This window comes from Pholcus phalangioides, unplaced genomic scaffold (genome assembly GCF_987345545.1).
Source record: "Pholcus phalangioides strain wild (caught in Gottingen) unplaced genomic scaffold, Ppha-v1.0 ptg000015l_1, whole genome shotgun sequence".
Lineage (NCBI taxonomy): Eukaryota > Metazoa > Arthropoda > Arachnida > Araneae > Pholcidae > Pholcus > Pholcus phalangioides.
The window spans coordinates 34,032,302-34,055,748 of record NW_028301608.1 but is presented as its reverse complement, the minus strand read 5'-3'; the positions used below and the strand labels follow the sequence as shown (position 1 = coordinate 34,055,748).

At 34.5% G+C, this 23,447-nt stretch overlaps 1 protein-coding gene across 4 annotated transcripts; it reads right to left on the bottom strand.

Annotated features, from left to right (window-relative positions):
- Positions 1–898: 898 nt before the first annotated feature.
- sina (E3 ubiquitin-protein ligase sina) lies at positions 899–22,936 on the bottom strand. 4 transcript variants are annotated; one of them, XM_089243384.1, is made up of 8 exons: positions 22,639–22,936; positions 20,510–20,631; positions 18,024–18,181; positions 13,916–14,092; positions 13,100–13,232; positions 10,788–10,894; positions 6,647–6,839; positions 899–2,073 (listed from the first exon to the last, which is right to left on the bottom strand). In XM_089243384.1, the coding sequence occupies exons 3-8, from the start codon at positions 18,133–18,135 to the stop codon at positions 1,896–1,898; spliced, it is 900 nt and encodes a 299-aa protein (XP_089099510.1). In that variant the 5' UTR covers positions 18,136–18,181; positions 20,510–20,631; positions 22,639–22,936; the 3' UTR covers positions 899–1,895. The 4 variants fall into 4 exon arrangements, with proteins under 4 accessions (XP_089099510.1, XP_089099509.1, XP_089099508.1 ...); XM_089243383.1 differs by lacking the exon at positions 22,639–22,936 and adding an exon at positions 22,179–22,611; XM_089243382.1 differs by lacking the exons at positions 20,510–20,631; positions 22,639–22,936 and adding an exon at positions 22,179–22,611.
- Between the last annotated feature and the right edge of the window lie 511 nt (positions 22,937–23,447).

The window sequence follows — 23,447 nt, the reverse complement described above, 5'->3', positions numbered from 1 at the left end:
AGTTCTGGAACCCTGAAAATGAGAAAAAGGAGATATTTCAAAAACGTACACAAGCACTTAAAATGACGAAAAAAATAGAACATTCTGGTACTTGTTAAAGTGGAGCCTTTTCTGCCATCTGGGAAAGCATTAAAAAAAAAACTTTGTTTCCCTAAAGAAAATATGAGATATTTTTTCCTCAACTCAAAAACTATGGAAAGAGAAGTTGGTAGTCTGCACTGGGAATCGAAACCTGGTCCTCTTGCAATTTCAGCAAACAAAATAGCCAATATACCCCAGAAACACTGCTTTTCTTCCCTTATAACACGCACAGTAATATGACCTGCTGAATAGATCCATATATATGGAATGTTTTCAAAAACAAAAATGTCATTCCTTATTTGTTCGAAACATTACAAAAGCAGCTGCTTTTTTAAGGTCGGGGTTGGGGGGATTCCCAAATGAAAGTACATCCTTTAATGAATTTTTAGGGCCTTCAAATTAATTCTATTTACCAATGGAAACTAGAACCAATATGAATATGTATATTTTAATATTTCAATTGCAACAAAACGTGTGTGTGATTTAACAATTTCTTCGCTTTAACAAATAAAACAGTTGGTTTCTTCCGATTCATCAAATCAGATTTAAATTGTACATGATTGCTGTCAAAAAGAATATAGGTCACATGTTTTTCCAATCCACAAGAATTCCCTTTCTGATTTCCCCATAGGAAGATATTTCACTTTTAAAACTCACTGATGCTACCGTTACACCCCAAAAAATCACAGGTTTGGAACATGCATCTATAGGATGGTAGAATTCAAGGGTTGAAAACCTTTCGAGAATTTCAAATGTTGTCTGAAAAATAGCAGAAGAAAAAATAAAATAAATAAAACACAATTGAGATGAGACAAACTAAAGGAACCAGTACTCTGTGTTTCATCATATACATTATATTGTATAATTACAAGAACAGTTCAACTGCATGTAATTCCAGTACTACATACATAGTTTTCACACAAAAAACAAAAGGAGAAAAAAGTTGATGCACCCGAATACATTACACACTTTTAAAAAAATATTATCATTATCGTTTAGAAATTCACAAACTATTCTGAATTGAATTTAGCATGACTTGAATGGTATGGTACCATTTTCAGCATGAGCTGCATGAACTGTTTGGAATATTTAAATATCATGGGTGTAAATTTTACTTAGCAAGTATAAATAAATATTTCAAAAAACAAATTTAAAAAAAAAAATCATTCTTATACAAAGAATATTATAAACCACTAGAAATAAATCATTTATTTTTGCGTAGATCTTCTATCATTCATTTATCTCAAGCTCACTTTCTCAAATAACCAAACAACAAAACCTGTATTTTCCTGCTACTTCAGACGAAGCTTTAAATAAATTAAATTATAAATATACTACTATTAAATGGTCTACAATATCTGAGGTTTTCTTATTAGAAGAAAAAAACATTTACAAAAAAAAAATAAAAAAATTTCGAAACTAAATATGTTTGAACTGATACGTTTTATGAAAAATATTATGCACATACACAAGCTATATAATTTTATATTATATAGCTCTTTTATAACTTAAATATTTATGTGAAATTATACTATTAAATATTTAATATGCACTTTTGAAAAACAAAACATTAAAAATAATAATTGAATTATTCATCACTCGAAATGACCTGATGAAAAGGTATTGCTCTCGCTGTTTGGAAAACCATTTGTTCCAGTTTTTTTCTCTCTCTCAGGTCAAAAAACACCGGTTATGCTCAGACAACACACCAGCAGAGTAGTTTATAGGAAAAACTTTCTACACTGTTCTTTTCTGAGTAGCTGCAAAACCTGACGGCAACATTACTATCACAAAAGAGGTGCACCGTTGTGATGTCAACACAGAGAAATGGTAACATTAATACCCAAGTTGCCATTGTCTGCAAACAGCTGGGCAATGTTGGTATCAAAGACAAGGCAGTCACTACTCAGTATTGCTGGTTGAACACCTTCGTGGATGCTGCGTGGCATGGCCTCCCAGGTGAGTCGACGACGGTTGCCATTAAGCTCCAGTCTGCAAAACATATTTCAAATGTACGTGAATTTCATGAATGAAAAACATACATGTGAAGACAATGTAATCCAATAACTACACCCAATTCAACCTATTGGCTCCAGAGGTACATATGTGTATCTCATTTTTAATGGTTTCCAAGATTCTTTTTTCAAGACCTGAGGGACACATACATGTACATAACTTAGATGGTCCTAGTAAAGATTAGGGATGGGACGATGATTCGGCCCTTCTGCCAAATATTCGGTTTGGCCAAATAATGCTTAGGTATTCCGCCGAATCTGTGTAAATCTAATCACAACATACTAATTTTATAAAATTATATTAATTGGAATTTTTTGCATAAATTAACACAACTTACTGATTATACTTTATTGTGCGGTGCATAGCTATCCCTTTCTGTGAAAGAGGTTATATTAGGGTGAATTTCTAGTATAAGTAAAAGATGAAACTGAAAATAGAATCCTACTGCAATAAAGTGGAAGTGAGCATGAATTACACTAGTTCACCAACTGAAGGATGTACCTAAATAAGAAATGTACCGAGCTATTGAAAGAGTCGAATGAGGCAAAGAACATCTAGAGAGGAAAATGGGTCGTAAATTTTATGATGCTTTATTACTTGAGAGTAAATAGATTGATAATAATAATGGTTACATTTTCTTAATTAGATGTAAAATTGTAACATGTTGAAAAAAAATTGATTCTGTAAGTGCAGTGATACTTCGGCTTAAAAATTTTTCGTCTAATGAAGATTTGTCATGATTTTTCCGTGCCTCAGTTAATGAATACGGATTCAGCTAACGAAAATTTTAGATGATATGAATGTATGCACTACTAACATAAAATAGCCACGTCATGAGCTGAGTTTTCACACCCCAATCATCATCAGAATTACTGACACTAGAGCCCAATTAACTCATGTCCACCTCAAAATCTTCTTTACAGATGTATGTACACTTCTTTTTCTGAAATTCTTTGAGCCATTTCATATAAAATGAAAGATTCAGCCAAAATATAGGAAAGGAATTTTAAAAGGGGGGAGCCCTAGGGTTTCAGAGCATATCTTCTTTCTGTGCATTACTCTTAGCATGAAACTGAACAGTCTGGACATTCTAAGAGCTTAACATTTTTATCTGCATGCATCAGACAGAAATGAGCTGACCAAATCACAAATACATGGGGGAAACCATAAGAACTCGATTCCAGGAATAATGATCTTTATTTCACTGTAATATTAAATATACAGTATGTCATTGTTAATGAATTTTAAGAAAATTGATAATCGGCTGCCAAATATTTGGTATTCAGCCAAAACATTAGAAGAATATTCAGTATTTGGCTATTCAGCCAAATCATTATTTGTAATTTTAAAGAAATCAAGGCCATTTTGACACACAATAAACATGAATAAATCAAAAACCAATTTATTTAATATTAATTTATTACGTACAAAATGTATAGTGTTGTACATTCTGTTCAAAAACCATTCCTTTGTTGAGCAACAAAGGAATGGTTTTTGCAATATAATTTGAACTTACAAAGTTTGTAAGAAAATTACAATGGTTGGTCGGAAAACCTAATGAAGTCAAATCCATTAAAATATAATAGAAAAAAAAAACTAATGCAGAAATAGAACCCTCCCTGCCCCCCAGCTTCTTGAATTATCAAGCTGACTCATCTGGCATGTTTGAGAAAAAATGTGGCACCAGTATTATCACTATAGCCAATAGCACGTCTTTAACCCGTTTTTTTTTTAATGATTTCCAAAACATCACTTGGAATGGCAAACCTGTTGAATTCGGGGGGGGGGGGGGGGACTCGATCAAAAAAAAAATTCATAACATTTTTTTTCGCTTTTTTTTTTTTTTTTAAATAAATTAAGAAAAAGTTACATTCTTCCCCCCCCCCCCCCAAGGCACGTTCAGCATTGCCCCTGAGAAAAATATAATTCTATGCCAGTCTTTCCATGCAGAATAGAGAAATCACATCTACATACTGTTCATAAAGTATGTGTTTCCTTTCGTGGATGCTATCAGTGATTGATAATCTTGGGTATATGAATTCTTAAAAGCTTTATATTTAGCTGCATATACCTTAAAGTATATTTTCTTTCTGAAGATGTTTAATCGGAAGAAACGATTTAAAAAATTAAAATTACAAAGCTGCGGACAAAAAAAACGTGTTTACCGCGCGGCTGTTAATGGAATACAATAACGATTATACAGGAATTTCGGCAACGAAGGTCATGCCCCTGATAAATGATTGCCGATAAATACTACGAAAACAAAGTCGCATCTTTGCCAGTTGCTTAAATGCGGTCACTAAGACTTTTTTACGGCTGCTCGATGAAAATGACTACGGCTGTTTTTCCTAACGACGACGGTAATTATTGACGCCACGACAACGTGAAATCTAATTTTCTGCCAAAATCCGGAGAAATTTTAACAAATCCTGAGAGCGGGAGGAAGGCTGAAAAATCGGGAGAGTTGGCAGGTTTGCTGTTCTATTCTTTGTTCAAAGATGGCGAGCGAGTCTGCTCTCCTTGATACTTACCATTGCCTTAACCCTTTCAGACTCAAGCATTCATGTTCTGGAATTTTCAATGTTTTTTCATTTTTGATACTCAAAAGATAGATTAAAAACAAATATTAGCAAATCCTTTTTTTCTTCCCTCTTTCAATTTTTATTATATATTTTTTTTCAAAGTTTGTTAATTCTGGCACCTATATTTTCCTGCCAAGCCCTGATAATAAGCTAAATGATGTTTAAAAACGTAAGTTTTTTACTTAAAGAGGTCCCTCTTCAGGCTCTCTTGAAGTCATTCTTTCACTTTTCCAAGGCTTTGTTTATTGTAGCCTCGAATATGCCACATCATTTTGGGGGTCATACCAACAGAAGGAAAAAGCGCTAGTAGTTAGTACACAGGGCTAGAGCTATAAAAAAGACTTGATTTTTCAAAGATGCCACTGGCACACACTATAGCTCATCAAACACCCAGAATTTTAGAAAAAGACACAAAAATTTGATTCACACATTTTGCTGATTTGCACTGTTTTGCATCACAAAAATCATGGGTGTGTGCACAGAATCAGCCTATGGAGGAGCACATGATTTCTTCCACAGAAATTTTAGGTCACTATCACTCAAAAAGAATTTTAAATTAACAGATAGAAGATAAGGTTTTATATCTTCAATATTTCAATTTTCTATAAAAATAGCTTCAATTTGTAAGCTTCTTGGGTGGAAAGAACGGGCGCCATGCCCTCCTCAGATTTGGCCTTTGGTGAAAATCCGGGTTTGGAACCCGTGATTGCACACTGTCAATCGGCTAAATAAGTTTTTCCCAAAGTTTTTCAACTTTGAGTTGGCTATCCCTTTGAGATGGATCATCGTGGCAACAGTTTTTTTTACACTGACTTACAGCATAAATGTGTGTGTACACTGAATTTCAAATCTAGACATTAGCTATTTGGAGTGTAGATAGCGCCACCTACCAAACACAATACATGCCAAATGCTGGACACACAAGCACACTGTTGAGTTTCACCAATACAAATCTGACATACCTCCCAGGTGTGACATATTCAGATGTGAAATATTGTAGCAGTTATAAATAATGGTAAATCAGTGTTTTGAACCATGAGGGAAGAAAAATAAAATCATTGCACCAGGAAATCAATTCGCAGGGATTTATATGAACAGGGAATCAGAAGGTTGGCATCTCTCAGAATCATTTGCTTTAAATTTAATCAGAAGATATTATTGAAAGTGTTAAGGTTTTTGAAATGGAAAATCAATCAGAAAATAATTTATAAATTAATTTATTAGTAAATATACAAATGTGTGTGCCTAACTTATTTTTGTTTTAGATTTATTACAGGTGTTAAGCTCCATACGTTAAATTTTCAGTGTTAAATGAGTTTTTTGCAAGCTTTTTCTACTGGTATACAATGAAAACAAAAGAACCTAGTTATAAGCTGGTAAATTAGCCTTTCATTCAATTAACCTTTGGATTGAGAAATGAATTATTTGATTCACAAGATACCAATGAACGAGTAGGGAGGAGGGAACAATAATTTTTTCAAGAGACCCACTTTTACTCAGAAAGGATCCAGATTTTGCCAATAACCTGGATATCCGGACCCAGGTAAATTAAAGTACAGCGGTATCTCTGTTTTGTGAATGTGTTTCACTGAAAAAGTGTTGATGAATGGGTATATCATTGAAGGATTTAAGATTTTTCATGGAGTGAACAAGATGGATCATGAGTTATCAACACACCATCAATTCAGTGCTTTGATTAGGTGTCACTAGTATTGATTAGTTAGGTTTTTCCCCCAAGTTGTATCATAATGGTTTTTTATTTTTTTTATTTACATGGTTGTGAATACACAAAATAGCTCACCATGTGTATCATAAATTCTACTATGATTTTTAGAAATCTAGAAGCTATCCATTCTCAGTTGATGACAATCATATTTCAAAAGTAAAATAAATGAATAGTATTCAAAAAAATTATAGGAACAGCATCACAGGGAAATTAATTGAATTTGCATTTAAAAATCACTTGCCTGTATATGAAATTTTCTGCTTGCTTTCTTGAGCCTATAAGTTGTACAATGGCAAAAAATTGCTGACCACCATCAACTTTCTCTTGCTTTTCCAAAACCAACATGAAATGATGACCAAAGCATGATTGCATCATAACCCAGTCAACTGCTCCTGGCAGATTAATATCTGTGGCTAAGAATACAATATCTTCACCTAATTTTAAAATAAACAAAAGAACTATAAAATTTCTGTAATGATATAACTTAATATGAAATGAATTCCCTTGTCATTTGCAGAAGCATGTTCATTTAAAAGCAATTTAAGTACAAAATTAAATGAAAAAATTGTCTACAAAAATCATGATACTGGACAACATGATGAAAACAACTCAGATTTTATTGTAAATTAAATTCATGTATTTTGATCAACTTGTACAAAAAGCAATTACAATGTATAAAAAAACAGGAGAGAACAGTGTTAAATTACATAAGTTTACTTCAAAGCAAGAGTGGCCAACCCGTGGTACGTGAATGCTTTTCAAAAATCATTAGAAATTCTATTTCATTTTTCAATCAAAGAAGTTCTCTCCAACATTTAAACAATCCTTTTCTTATGAATGATTTTGTAGGCTGCCAAATCTATATATACATACAGGGTGCTAACTATTGACCACTCAATAATTACATACATGATTTTTTGTGAAAAACTGAACAACAACTAATCTGATGAAAGAACAAAACTAATACAGAAAAGTGCTTTCCATTTTTGGATCGGACGAATATTAAGTGGGTTATAAGGTTTTTGAATATGGTGATGTGTCATTTTTCTAACCATCAGTTACGTGCCAAACGTCGAGCAAAAGTACATTTCTCCGCCAACAGCAGGTTGTCACTTCTTGAAAATCAACTAAAATATTCAATCAGCCTTCTTCCTTATAATTGGCATTTTTTTCTTCTTCATGTAGTGCAATATTATATCCTTGTTATTATGTATAACTTAGGTATTAACTTGGTCCCCCATGTTGGCAAATTTATCACCAGATTTATAAAGTGTTAGCCAAATGGGATCCGTTTGAATTTTTTTTTTAGCCAAATCAACACTTTTTTGCCAAAATGTGACAATATGTTTACCTTCAATTTCAAGAGTCAAATTTTTCGAGGGAAGGTGCATAGAGTGCGTACGAGTTTACTGCACGATCTGTATTTTACGTTGTCGTTTTAATCAGATTAAATGTCGATCAATAAAACAGCAATGTTTTTTGAACTTTCAACAAAACTATTACACGTAAAAGGCTTCAATGAAGGATGTAAAAATTATAGTTTGAAGAATGTGTGACTAGTGAAAACAGCAAAATAATAATGATTCAATCGGAAGCATTTAATCAAACTTATTATGTTATAAACAGACCTATTCAAAATAATTTTTGGTTTCAGATTTTTTTCTACTGTGATTACACTACTCAATATTGATTTTATTGTAAAAAAAACTTTCACTGATTTTAGGGTGCTTTTGGGGCACTGATTCTGAATCTGACATCGGTTTTATCAGATCGGCTCTAGTTTTTGGGAAATAAAACAGCGAATTTCAAGTTGAATTTCAACAGTAATACCATAAGCCAGGTGTGGATCTATGGGAGGGTGAGCACACCGATCACCCCCCCCCCCAAGCAAAACGCGATAATTTATGAAATATTTGGAACTTTCATATGATAGTATTGCATTCAATCAATCCATTGAAAATTACCTCTATAAAGGTTTTCGATTAAATAACACATTCAAGAAAACGGACCAAAAAATAGGAAAAACCAGAACATTTTTTCAAAACATTCAGGACAGAAAAAATTGGGAGATTTTTTCATTATCATTCCCGAGAATACGGGACAAACTAGAGGATGCATTGTGACCCTATTCACAGTGTGTAAAGCGTAGTTTCCAAACCTTTTTCTCCCATCACCCCCTTCTTCAGAAATTTTTTTCTCCCATCACCCCCTTCTTCAGAAATTTTTTTCTCCCATCACCACCTTCTTCAGAAATTTTTTTCTCCCATCACCCCCTTCTTCAGAAATTTTTTTCTCCCATCACCCCCTTCTTCAGAAATTTTTTTCTCCTATCACCCCCAACGCAATCTAACCCATAGGATCCTAAGTTATACCCGTAGCTTCTACCGCCCCACCTGGAACTTTCCCTCACCCCCAAGGGGGCGTTAACACACACATTGGGAATCACTGGTGCAAAGCATTTTATTTATTTATTATTATTATTTTGTAAAATCACCCCTCTCAACAACAAGTTCTGGATCCGCTCATGCCACAACCAGCATACAAATCACATTGAAACTGCAAAATGTAAATCATTCATAAACTTAACATCAATACAAAAAGATCATCACTGATGTCTGGTAATGATGTGTTGAATAAAATAGGAAAGTAAATAAAGAGTTGAAAGAACATTTCCACGCAAAAATTAGTGGCTGCAGACTATGTTGGAATATTGACATTATGCATTATCACAAAAACTAGTACCGATTCCACAAAACCCACACCAATTTTGAAATCAGCAGTCCAAACATACCCTAAAACCATTAAAATTTCTTTTGCAAACATGAAAATGTTTTTTTTTTCTGGCCTAAAATGTCTATTTTGACCTCCTCACAAACATTTAGTTGTATGGTAGTTATTAAAGCAATTTAATTATTCAAAAAAATAATTTTGAAGAATAACTTCATCCCTCTGAAAAATGTTTAAGGGTAGTTCAACATAAAATATTCCTGTATGCTGAATGCCATCAAATTATAAATTGTAACCCCACACACACACACAAAATAATAACAATAAAATAGACTCCATATTTTTTGGAGAAAAAAACAAAATGGATAACGCTGATACTCTGTAAAACTGGCATTGTGAGATGCAAAGAACATATTCTGATTGACTTGTAAAAAAAGTTTTTTCCCTTCCCTGAAAAGTGTTGGGGAAAAAACTTTTTATATTTCTTTCGTTTTCTGGATTCTTGTGTGGGGGTTAATATATTTTTAGCATTTCCAAAAACGGCAAGTTATACATTTGGTGTATAATTTATGAATTTGGCAGGATTTTGAAGTGACACCATCAATTTTAAAGCGCTGTAACTCATTAATTGTGGGTCAAATCAAAAAATTAAAAACACTTTTCCGTATTAGTTTTTCACAAGGAATAACGTGTAATTATTGGGTGGTTGATAGTTATCACCCAGTATATAGTATGGTAGGCACTCTTAAAATAACTATGTTATGACTCTATTCAATGCATCGCTGTTCATTTTGTCAGCTTTGGTCATAGTTGCTGGATGTTCCATGTTTACGAGATTCAGGATCGTTCACATGGGAGACATGCATTTCGTAATACAATTGCATTGTATATCCATTAGTGTTTTTTGGGAGGGAAGGGAGGTATAAGACCACTTTAAAGTTTACTTGGGGGGGGGGGGGGGCAAACACCCGAGTCCTCAGGTTGTGGTGCATATGTGCAACTTGGTGTAAGTAAAATGATCTTCTACCGGTATATGTAAACACACACAATCTGCATTGCGATAATCAAATTTATGACTCAAAAGAGTGAAAAACTGAACATTTTTACAAAAATAAGAGGACAGTGAGTAATATTTTGCAGAAACGTAAAGAATGGCCATGACTCGTAAAAATGGAACATATATTCTGCATGTTAAAATATGTAGAGTGGCATGTGCATTGAAAATAATATTAATTGGGGCATGGCCTGGGAAAAGGTTGGCCACCCCTGCTTTGAACAGGGTCTTGAAAAAACCTTCTACTGACTTGATTCAAAATAAAACATCAGAATGTGAGAAATGCTTTCCAGTTTCAGAACTTTTAGTTTTGAAGTTTCGTACCAATATGAAACATCAAATTTCATAATTTATAAGATTTTACCTAGCCCTAAATAAAAACACAGCCATAATTTCCCATTTCCAAATGTGCAGGCGATGCTCATTTCTATGAACTCGAATGAAAAATTTTCTGGCAAATCAAAGTTTTATTAATAGGGAAAGACATTCAAAGAAATATTATATTATTTGGGACCAGAAGACTAGTTCATAAAAATGTATCGATTTGTGAAATCAAGTAGCAATTGTATTATATAATTTTACCTCTCTCTCTGACACTCACCTTGCAAAGTAGTTATAGACTTATGGGAAAGCATCAGATGAGGCATAACTTGCTCTAACGATCCTTGCCATTTACAAGCTGCTCCAGGGCATGGGCAGAGATATGGTCTGTAAAGATTTTATTTTGATAAAACTTTATCAATTTTCATCTATCAATATGTATATATATAATAAAATGATAGAAATGTAAAGTGTATGGTCAAAGACCAGCAAGCGAAACATTAATGAAAAAAATGATTAAAATAAATTCTGAAAGTCAAAGTATAGTGCCTATGGCTGTAACAGACAAGTAACATAAAAGATATAACAAGCCCATAAAAGCAGAATATTTTACATTGTTCTGCAACAAGCTCTCAGCTGATTCGAAATGTTCTGCAATAAAAATTTGCATAGTAGTGTTTTCTATTAAAATTATTTTTGGGATTGTTCTGCAATAGCACTGTTCTGTGATGTATGTCACAGTTTTTGGCAGTCTGCTTTGAAGCAATAAGTGAAAGATTAAAAACTAAAAACTAACATTAAAAATTTAAATACAGGAATAATGCAGAGGTCTTCTCCAAAGGGGGAAACAGCCATATATTGTGCCATTTTGGCTTAGCATCATCAGAAACGTTTTGCCCTTAGAAAAATGATGGAGATTCCTCTTTAACAAACCTCTGCATTGTTCCTATACTTCCATTTTTAATATTTGCTTTTTTGTTTTTAATCTTTCACTCATCAATCATCAAAATAAAATAATTATGTACAGTAGCCACCACTTCTAAGAATCGTGTTTTGTCTGCCCAGTTTGATTTTTATAAGCAGTTGATTCTTATAACCAATGAGTGTAATGAGTGGCAAATACTGTACATCAGCGGTTTTCAACCAGGGCTCTGCGACCACTAAGGAAAATAAAACAAATCAGCAAAATTGGTAAATAAATAAGTAAAAGAGGCCTGTGGGCCTCTGTCATAGAAATTATACGCTAAAAAGGGCTCTGCAAGTCAAGAAGGTCAAAAACTGCTGCTGTATGTAATATATAGCATTGCAGTAGACTCTCACTAATCCAGTAGGCCTACATATCAGACCAGAATATGCCAGATTACTGGAAGTCATAAGCGCTGGAACCTGGGAGCCAGGGTCATTTGAGCACATCCCCCCAATAAATTTTATGAGGGGACCTTAGCCCCCTCTCATAATTGTTTCATACATATCATTCATACCAGACTACGAATGATTAGCCATTTCATTTTCCATCAGTTGCGTGTTTGGCAGGGCCTTCAACTCACCAAAATTAATGAAACCAGGCCGCAGGCTCGAAAAATTTGAGGAACCACTGCAGTAGACTAAATAATCCGAATTTTTCAGATCGGTTTTCTTTGAGCCGTAGAAGAGGAAAACATGTCACTGCATGTCTTTCCACAGAAGTTTACATTATTTAAATGGACATTTTCAATTGACTCCCAGCAGAGGCAGTGACATGAAGAAAACATTGAGGGGGCTGAAAATTAGAATTCGTCTAAAAAAAATTGGTGTCCTTTCTCATGGTTCCACAAGGTAGCCTTGTGGTAGCCTATAGCCTTGAGGCCTGGGACAATTACCATCATTGTTTTTTCCTGCTATATATTCACCCCCAAATTGTGAAAATTCTGGATTTGCAGAGTTGCCAAAAATCAAGCTTGAAGGTTATCAACCATATTCAAAAACACAGCCTAGAGGCCTTGCTGCACGATGTGGGGGTCATGTCCTTTCTCATATGGAAACCAATATTGTTCCCAAGGTCTTTAGTCCATTGTTTCAGGAGAATTTTGCATATGTTGAAAGGTCCCAACAAACAAGCAAAGAAAAATTTGTTCTTTTGATCATCCAGCTAAATAATCATCCCACTCAATATACACATTGACAGATAATGCTTTTCTTGTTTTTGTTTACCTATCCTCGCCCCCAGCAAAAAAAAAAAAGGCTGGAGAAAAGAAACGAAGAAAGAACAAAAAAAAAAAATCTGAATGCCCCGGAAAAATTACGATTCAGAAAAAACCTCAAGATGTAAAAAATCTGTGACCTCCGCCCAAAGTTTTATGACTTTCCGCGACTTCTGTGACCTTTTTCTCATTCCGTGACTTTTCCGTGATGGTAGATACCATGTAGTACTATATAAGGCTATAATCTTATCAACCTGGGCTGCAGAGCCCAATTTGTTTTTACTAATTCAATAGAATTTCTCATTAAGAAGAGATTGCTAAGATTCTCTCAGTTTTTTAAGAATAAAATAAAATTTATTCACTTACTCAAAAAACTGTACATGTTCTATTTTAATTTTGGGAAAATTTTCACCTGTATTCACAAGTTTCTTCGTGATCATTTTTATCTGTATGCAGCAACGTTGACTTGCAACCTGAAGACGAGTATTTGCATGGAAAGCTAACAGTACTGGCTACCTTCTCCATAGCTAAGTTTCTGATATTACCTGCAATTTTCGAAAAATATTTAATAGATTCATCATAAATTTATAAAATATTAACTTCAACAGTAGAATAAAAAATTAAAAGTCTAATTTATTAATTGAATTACTGTCTTTTTTATGGCATTTGTTTATTTAAAAAATTGCTAAACAGAACAGTAGCTGTAAATTTTACATCATTTTCCTTATTTCACTATAATTAAATTCAATGAGAAGAGTCAAAGTTCAAACTTATGTGTGACAGAGCTTGATAAATCCCAGGCACCAAGTCACCTTGGTGACTGAAAAATTGGCATTGGAGCCCAAAAAAACTCATGCAAACTCAAGCCACATGCAATTACTAAATTGAAGTATGAGGACAAAACAAAATTTTAAAGAATTATGCCTACGTGTTTCCCAATATAGAAAAAGTTGGGAAAAAAAATTATGAGATAACTCCATAGTGAGCTACAGTACATTATGGTGTCACGATTTCAAGATGTATTTTGGAGATAAAATTTTATTACCATGATAGCACTGTAATGCCCAATCATAGAGTTGTAGCAGAAATATCTCAAGATTGAGTGAGATATTCGAAATTCAATCTCAAAAATATTCTTTAATTCTTTTTTTTTTTTTGCAGTTTGATAGTATAAAGTGAATAAGTTTCTTAATTTAAATAATCAAAAGTTGTGAGAAAAATTGCTTACCAATAGGACCTCTGCATGTTGGGCAACATGACAGCTTTTGCCTACACGTAGAGCACACCAGGTGTCCATTTTGACATTGAAGAATTGGAGGAAGAACATAATCAAAACAAACTGGACACTCAAATAAACTTGCAAGATCAGTATTTGCTGCTGCTGATGAAGACACAACGGCACTAGCTGAAATGGAGAAAATATATCAATTTAAGAATGGAAATAATTTCAACATGCCAAACAAGCATCTTCTGAGTTACAATCTTAAACTTTCCATTCAAGCAGCAATGATCATGTTATAACCACATTAATAGAACATCACATTTGAGACCCCACACACACACACACACACAATTGAGCTGTTCAACCTTTCAGACTTCCTGGGTTGCATTGAAAAAAAGACATAAGGTAAACTTTTTCCCAACAGTAATCCCCCTTTTCTCTAAAGAGAAAGGAAAATAAATTTTCCTATTTTCAATATTCATTCCTGTCTTTTTTTTATGTGACTCTCTCTCAGAAACATTTCTCTTCAAGAAAATGATGTGAAAAACCACAAAATGTGTCTAATTGAGAAAAAAAATCCTTTTTAGGACGAGACAATTTAAATAAGAGGCAATGTAAGTCAACAGGACATGAGTCAGAGAATCACTGTGATGCTCATAACAACATAAATTTATAATTTTGAGTCAAAACATTAGCAAAGCTATTTGGCAGCTAAAGTTACGTGAAACCTATACCAAACAGCATTTAAATAAACAAATATTTTACGTTTGTTTGATATTGCTTGTAGGGCAGAATTAATATCTGTTCTGAGTAGCGTATGAGCTCACAGGCCATAGGTTGGGAAACCCCTGCCTTAAAAAAAAACTTAGAATCACATAAAGCCACTGATTATAGCAGAGAAATTATGGTGCTTTAGTGCTCCTCTATAGGTTTTCGACAGTTTAAACCAGTTTTTGATGCTTGTCACGTCAAAACTGGTTTCTGACGTCAAAAACCCTACCCTCAACCTAATGCTGCTGCTTATGTGCAATTACAGGCTTTTGATCTTTTTCGCTACAAAAAAAAAACAAGTAATTAAAGTTGATCATTCAATGATATACAGTCAGACCTCACAATAATGACAGTTTCAAAGGGGGTCTCTGTAATCATAATTAATAAATTGGTCTTTCTGATTAAATCATCCTAATTACAAAGTCATTTTTATTCAATCCGCACAAGGGTGACATTATACCGAGGCAGAGATGCCACTGGACTCTAATTTACCTGGGTCCCGGGACCCAGGTTATTTAAAAAATTTGGGTCCTTTTTGAGTGAAAAAGTGGCTCCCTCTCAAAAAAAATTTATCTTCAAAAAAATTATGCCCCCCCCCCTTTCATAATTCACTGGTATCTCTGAATTTTCTTCCAGCATGCCCCAGTTCTTTGATCACCTGCTTATATTTCTTCGTTGAGACTGAGCGGTGGGTCATGTTCTGGGTAAGAGAAGAAGGTATCGAAAAACTTGCAAAGAAGCTCATTAGCACTGAGAATTTAACGTATGGAATTCCGCACATGTAATAAATCTAAAACAATTATAAAGCTGATCCCGCTAATAATGTTTCTCCCATTTAGAATGTTTTTCCACTTAGTACAACTTATTTTCATGGTCCTAGCAATAAGTAATTCTCATTGAAATTTCCTGTTTAAAGTGTTTTCTTATTTATAACGTTCAATATCTTCTGATCAAATTTAAAGCAAATCAGATTCTCTCTCCTCTCTCAGACACTTATCTTCACATTCCCTATTCACCCTTTGGTTTTCCTGGTAAAATGATTTTATTTTCCTTCCCTGATGATCCACCATTCTGATCAATCTGTCACCATTTGACTGCCACATATTTTAACACCTGAATATGGGAGCTATGTCAGATTTGTGTTGGAGAAACTTAACAGTGTGCTTGTGTGTGTGTGCCCAGCATTTGGCATGTTCTGTGTTCTGTAGGTGGTGCCATTTATCTAGCACCGCGACTAGATACTTCCTCAAACGGGGCAAGTACACATTTTGGCACACCCATGTAATGTAGAAGAAGCCGTAATAAAGGGTGAATTTGGTGGCTCTCTCTAGCCCAGGACACTAGGCCCGCCTGCCCCTCTCAGTTGTGGCCCTGCATCTGTTCTCCAAACTGGTAACGCGTGCATTTGAAGTTCAATGTATGCATATTTGTGTTGTAGGTCTGTGTGATCGCCGTGACAACCAGAACTTTTTTTTCAAAGGAATAGCCAACTCAAAATTTGAATTCTTCAGAAAATCACATTTTTAGTTGATTACCATTGCGCAATCGCAAGTTCCAAACACGGATTTTCACCAAAAGCAAAATTTGGGAGAGGTTATAAGGGGCCTCTTCCTTTCCCCCTCCCCTGGAGATCAAAAATTAAAAATATTTCTGTAGAGAATTAAAATATTGGAATAAAATAATTTCTTTTATACTATGTGTTCATTTAAAATTATTTTCAAGTGTTAGTTATATATATATATATACCCAGACTTTCTGTGAAGAATTAAGATTCTTGTGCCCCTCCAAAAGCAGATTCCGAGTACACACCTGTAATTTTCGCGATGCAAAACGGTGACTACAGCATAGCAGCTCGATGACAAAACTGTAGATATTCAAGGTCAAGTTTTTACAGATTCGGTTTTTTTCCACGATATCGGAAATATTTTACAATTCGAACGGCCGTTCCAATCCTTTACGATTTTAAAAAAAATGTGTGCGCATTCGCAATATTGTGGGAACAAGACAAATTTACGCCGTATAAACGCGGTCTTTGAATGCCGGCTGATAGCCACGAAAGTATCGTAATTTCCCGTATATAACCAGAAGGGAGAAAATCTGCAGGGTAATAAAATCCGAAATTTGAAACTTCTGTACACGACCTCTCATTCACGGAAGCAACCAGAGATATCCCTCATCTTATTCTTCAACAACCCACGTGTATACAGTAGTGTACAAAGTAGTAAAACCAGTTTTTCAAGGTTGCGTACTCATGATGCACGGTATAAAGAAAAAAAAGTTGGGGAGGTTTTTCTCTCTACTTTTTTCTTCTTAGCACTAGAAAAGAACGCGCCCCGAGTATTTGACACGTTATAACGCGTCAATGGCATCTCTGCCGAGGTCTGACTGTACAAACAAATGGCTTTGTTTGAGGGCACCGCAAGTCATTAGGGCAAAGGAACAATAGATATAAAAAGTTTGAGAAATAGTGTCATCATAATACAGTAGCTGCTACTGTTCCAAACTTTGAGAAGTGAATGCGAGCCAATTGCCCAGTTAAAAAGTCTCCCCACGGTAAGCGATAATCCCACAATGATGCAATTATTCAATCATTACACTTCACCCATAGTTAGAAAAGTTGATGGCAGCACACTACACATAACAAGCATTATACAGAAACAAACTTCATGTAGGTTCACAGCAAGTACACACACATTTCAACAAGTACCATTTTGTTAAAAGTTTAATCAATGGAAAATGTTACGATTGTGAAGCATAAATATGAAATTAAGTGCTGAAACAGGTAAAATGCCTTGTTGAATTTGCCTACTTCTTAACAAATTTTATTGCTGGCTATATTTCACATTAGCAGACAAAGAAATGTCCCTAAGAATTTTTTTGAATTTTTTAGCTGACTTTTTGATAACTTTTTTTAAATTTCTCGTCTAATTTCATTGGAATGACCCATGAGAAGTTTGTCTTTGCAGTGCATTTTATTATAACCAATCAGTCCAAACTCCTGAAACATGTCATACTTTTGAAGAATTGGTAGTCCTATAATTTTGTAAAATTCTGATTCCTGGTTTCCCCCCACCCCTAGCCAATATGCTTCTAAACTGGGATAACCATTTATTTTTATAGAAAAAAAGTAATAGTAAAATAAATAAGATTTTGATGGATTACAGTAATGGTACAGCCTACTATATACACGGTGTTTAATTAACTGCTGCATACTCAACAAAAATTGGAACAACAGCATGAAAACACTCAGTTATACATAGCAATGAAAATTATCAAACCAACTATAGTTATATGTTATTAACTGAACATATATGGAACAACTTTTAAAAAAACAAATACTCACTTATATATTTCTGTTCTGCACTATTTTGGTTGGTGCTACTCAACTGACTGCTCTGAACACTCAAATGGTTTCTGGACTTTGGAGCACATGCTTGTCGATTTATTTTCTCCATGACAAAGACTCATTCAATACAACACAGATTTTTAAGCCTAGAAAACCTGTGGAAAGACAACAAATGCAGATATAAAATATGAATTTTCTAAAAAAATTCACAAGGAAAATACAAAAACTCCCATGACATTGACATCTCATAAATGCTATGTGATATGGATAACACATTTAATCAAGAGCATTATTTTTCTCTTTATGCATGTAAATAATACTTCAATGAAAACAAGATTCATTATGAGTTTAATTTGCTTCTAAATGTTACTTATATGATGAAAAACTTGTATCTTGAAGAATGGTGGTAACTAGGATTTTAGAGGGGGTGTTAAAAAAAAAATTCTGCCCACCACTATAAAATTAAATAATTTTATGTGTTTTTGTTGAAGGGTCTAGGGAGGTTCCATCACAATAAATAAAAATGAATTGGCAAGGGACAGTACACTTTTTTCTTTTTTCAAATCTAGCACAACTCAGGTCTATCGCCATAGGCAATTTACTACCCAGTGAGTTGTGCCGGAATTGTAAGTGTGTGTACCTAACAGTCTGAGTGTACATCTAGTGTTGTGTATGATTTTTCAGTGCTGCCATGTATATCTCAGAAGTGAAGTGAGTGATGTGTAGTGACTGAATATTTGAACTGTTTGTTGGCCTGTTGCTCTCTGTGACTAGACTTTTTAACGAGGAGATTGGCTCACATTTGCGCTTCAAAGTTCGGAACCACAGAAAACCAACTTCAGCCGACCACCACTGTGGCAACGGTGGGGCTTGAACCCGGGTCCCTGCGATGCGAGTTCGTCACTATGACCACTCGACCACCACAGTGGCGGGACAGTACACTGTCACATACCAAACAAAATTCGTTTTGCAGGCAAATATAGTACTGTCAGATTATCACAGGCAGATTCACCTTATATAAGTAAATGGCTGAGCTTTTGTGTGTCTGATAATATTCGTCCTCATTTTGATGTTGTATATGTTGCAGGATTTCTATTGAAAGTATTTTGCTTGTAATTTTGATTATTGGTTTCAAGAATTCAAGATACTTGTAACTTTAACTACTAAAACTGTATATCAAAAGCCTCTCTACCAACAAATAGATGAAAATGTTGGTGAAAAAGAATGCAAACACATCATGCAAATTTAGTGTAAGACGTGCCAGGTCATTACTGCAACTAGAAAATTGGTATTGGCAACTAAAGTTTTCTGTGCATGATTACTAACTCAAACAAGAAACATACGCTTGACTCCTAAAATATGTGGTTGGCGGTTAGATTTTTTCTTGATTTGCTAAGCCCTGAGTTAATGCAATGTGATAATTTCATCATCTGTCCATGTTATTTGATGAAAATCATCAGCTCAGTTTTAATCTTTTTTGTCATACTAACATGTTCTCAGTGAAACCATGGACACAATATCATGTATCAAATATACAAAATTTCAAAAAAATTCAAAGAAATTTATCCACACATTTCATGGAGCACTTTTGCTCAGTAAAGACCAAGATTTTTGCAATTGAGGGTTTCAGAGACCCAGGAAAATCAGAATAGAGCAAATGCCTGAATGAATGCTAAATCTACTGCCAGACTTGAGTTCCGTTTACAAGGGTTAAGTGATACAGTAGTTAATTAAATTTGAAATCCATTCCATTACATTAAAATCTGTCCCTATGTAAATAATCAAGTAATGAATGATCATTGGATAATATGAAGCCATGCCCACTGATGCATGATCATAGAACATAACTCCATCAAAAAAAAATAATAAATAAACAGGACTCTATTCTACTAATCTACTTAACCACTAAACCAGGGCTGGACAAATCACAAAAAAAAAAAATCTCTGCACAATTTTTTTTTAATCCAAAGATAAAGGTCTAAAGTAATGGCTCTTTTGACTTTTTTCTGGGGGGTAGTGACTCTTCAAGGATGGCATCACTCTTCACCACCTGTACGAATGTTCTCAACAGCTGGCTGATGCAAAGACGGAATCGAATCCACGTCCATTCACTTGCTGGGTGAATGCCCCAGACCACTAGACTAGAAAGGCAACTATTTTCTTGCCAACACCCCAACAAGTGAGAAGATATGGGTTTGATACCCTACAAGGTATTTTGAATTTTCTCTTTCCTAAATTCATCTTCACATCAGCCAGAAGTTGAAAATCGTTACATAGTGACTCTCTTTCATGTTGGCAGATATGCTGCTATAAATTCCAAACATTTTGCACTGCTCTCAGCCTGCAATTTAGTAACTACACAAAGAAAATTTTATGCACCAAATACCAATTGTTTAGTCACCAAGGCAACCTGGTACCTGGAATTTGTCCAGCCCTGCACTAAATCACTTATCAACTTAACCCATGTAAACAGTTCTTTATACCGTCGCCAAGATCTCTTCCAGCCCAGCTTCATGGCATAGCCCTGGAGCAAAGGTCTGCAAATTGTCGATCACACACCCTTGATCATGGGACCTTTGTCCCGACTTTTTTCTCCTGGAAATAACTAACAATCAAAATTGAGAAAACATAAATTGCTAAAGTAATTATAATTGTATTTGAAAAGTTATAACCAATCTCATAATAGACAAAATGTAAAGAAATGTTTGGTTACATTGTGACAACAAAGAAAAGACAAAATGGGTGGGGGGGGGGGGGAGGCTTGAGCTACACTACATAGGAGCCCATGTGCAAAAATGTAGACTAGTAGTAGTGACACTGGAATAAGAGTGGCTTTACTGGTAGACTACTACAAATCTTATTTCCTAATGTTTGGTGTCTATTAAAGAAATGAAAGTAAATCTCTGGCTGGGAACCAAAGCATAATGAAAACATTAAAAGGCACACAGGGTGGCTGGACGTCTCCTCTCTACTACATATATACTGAAACCTCTCTACAATGACACTCGATGCCTCAAAGCAGAATGTTTTGCATTTTTATGCAACAAGACCTTGGCTGCCTGAAAATTTTCTGTGGTAAAAATTGCCATAATAGTGTTTCCTGTACTTTATCTTAAACTTCTTCCAAGGTTCTTCTTCCTTGTCTGCAGCAGCACTGATTGTTCTGTGACGTATGTTGCAGATTTTGGCATATTCTGCTTTGGGGGACCTGATATAACAATGAAATTCCTACAACGGTATTTTTTCGACTCTTGTTTGGAAATACTTAAATTCTAATGTTAAACTTTTGCCTCTCAATATAACGATAAACCCTCTACCACAGGGCTTGAAAAATCCAAGCCACTAGGTCCATAGGTGGAGATAGACTTGAAGGTCTAGGGGGGGGGGGGATGATAATAATGAAGTTAATTTATATATATATACATAGGCCTATACTATGTGTGTATATATATAAACACATATACACCTTTGACGATGGTGGACATGACCACGTCACCATGGTGTCTAGAAAATCAATATTTTGGTATCTAAAATATTCCATATGTGATTAGTGAGTCTAAGGATGGCACAAAAAAATGCTGAATTCATTGCATAACTCCTTCTCATGACTGACTTAATCCAGTCCCAGGAAAGTCAAAAGATGTTATTTAAGACCGTTTTTCTTGAATAGAAATATGGTTGGCAACTGAATATTTTTTCATTTGTCGAGTTCTGCACTACAATATTTTTTGCCAGGTCCACAGAGTATTATTGATAGCATCGATAATTCACAGTATATATTTCATACACAAGGCCTGATTTCTTTAAGTTCGGGCCTTGGGCGAAAATGAATTTTTGGAGCACCCATATATATATATAGTGTTCCTTGAGACAGGGGTGTGGGGAAGGGCCCATCTATAGGAGAGATAGCCTGTTGCCTTTATAGGACAAATTTCTCTCAACAAAAATTTACTTCTCCAAAGGGTCAGTTTTTTTAGGAACAGGGGTGGCAGTCTCAAAGAGATTTCACTATATTTCCTTCAACTATCTATTAATATAGTTTTAGCACGATTGGGCTAAATATCATTCTCAATTGGAGACTACACATAAACAAACATGGAAACACCTTTCAATCCATATAACACTATATCAAAATATATTGTACATACTCACTTCAGTTAATGACACCCTAAATGTCTGTGCCACATCATAGTAAAATCACCTTTCGAAAGCACATCATGCGAATTATTTATTCCTACATAAATTTGTTTATCCGAATTGATAAAGGTATTCAAAATTTACGAACACCAGGTAGTAGTTGTAAACAAGGACGTGTTAATGTTTATCAGGGTTACACAAGTAGAACAACACATCATGAGGACAATCTTTTCATGAAACAAGTCCCAACAAACGACAAACAAATAATAATGCTTGCGATGGTTTTTTTTTTTTTTATTTCTCTTCTGCTCACTGATTAAATAATTGCAGACGACATTTATGGTTACAAACGAAAATTAATTTATTTTTATTTTATTATTATTTTCTGTGCTATCAGCTATAGACAACAACACAGCACAGCACCTGCACAATTTGTTAACAAGAACACAAACAATAATGCTACGTTCCACACTACCTTGTTTTTTTTCTTACATCTCGACGAATCAGCATGCAGTTCTTAATAGTTCTGAATAGAATAGTCACACTGATTGGTTTGTACGTTATCGGAAGCGTCTGGATATGAAATCACATATTTATCGAAAAAATTGATTTTCAAAAAAAAAAAAAATTGTTTTGCGAATCCCAATGGAAATAGGATTTTTTTTACGGAATTGTGCTTGTGACAATATTATGCTAGATTCTGAATTAAGAGACTGTCTGCTACTACGGTCTCGTTCAGGAAGAGAAAAGCCTCTGTCTGTGGCTCCATGGTTAGGCACTCGGTGTGAGGTTGCCGTTGATGGTTCGAATCAATCACAGAAAATTGTGAAAATTTCCTTTCCGAAATTTCATAGTCACTTGGTACCCAGTGAACACCAGCAGGCAATTGTACTAGTGATTATAAATGTGTCTGAAAATTTGTGATTGGATAGAAGTCTTTTCGATCGAGAATAATATTATTACAATATGGAAAACACTTAAAAAAATAATTAATCAATCACAATCTTTGTTTTGGCAGGGTTTTTGGCTACAGCAAATTTAGAAAACAACTGACAGAATTATGCAAATAATAAAATGAGGTCAGTGGTTATTCCAAATGTTTCCGAAAACTAGACTTTTGATTATCATAAATAAGAAAGCCATACATCCCGTACTTTTAGAAAAGAAATATATATTCTTTTTATAATATTTATCTAACTGATCGTTTTAGTGAAAATTATAATTTTTCAGATATGCAGAGAAAGTTTAGTTTGAAATTTTTCGATCATAAATGTGTTATTCAAC

What these genes read in the sequence shown, in the direction of transcription:
- sina (XM_089243384.1), bottom strand. Translation starts at nt 18,135, where the DNA reads ATGGAGAAAATAAATCGACAAGCATGTGCTCCAAAGTCCAGAAACCAT. An exon ending in AACATGCAGAGGTCCTATTG is followed by an intron (nt 13,233 to 13,915) that starts GTAAGCAATTTT and finishes CGAAAATTGCAG; the next exon opens with GTAATATCAGAAACTTAGCT. An exon ending in GCAGAAAATTTCATATACAG is followed by an intron (nt 2,074 to 6,646) that starts GCAAGTGATTTT and finishes TATGTTTTGCAG; the next exon opens with ACTGGAGCTTAATGGCAACC.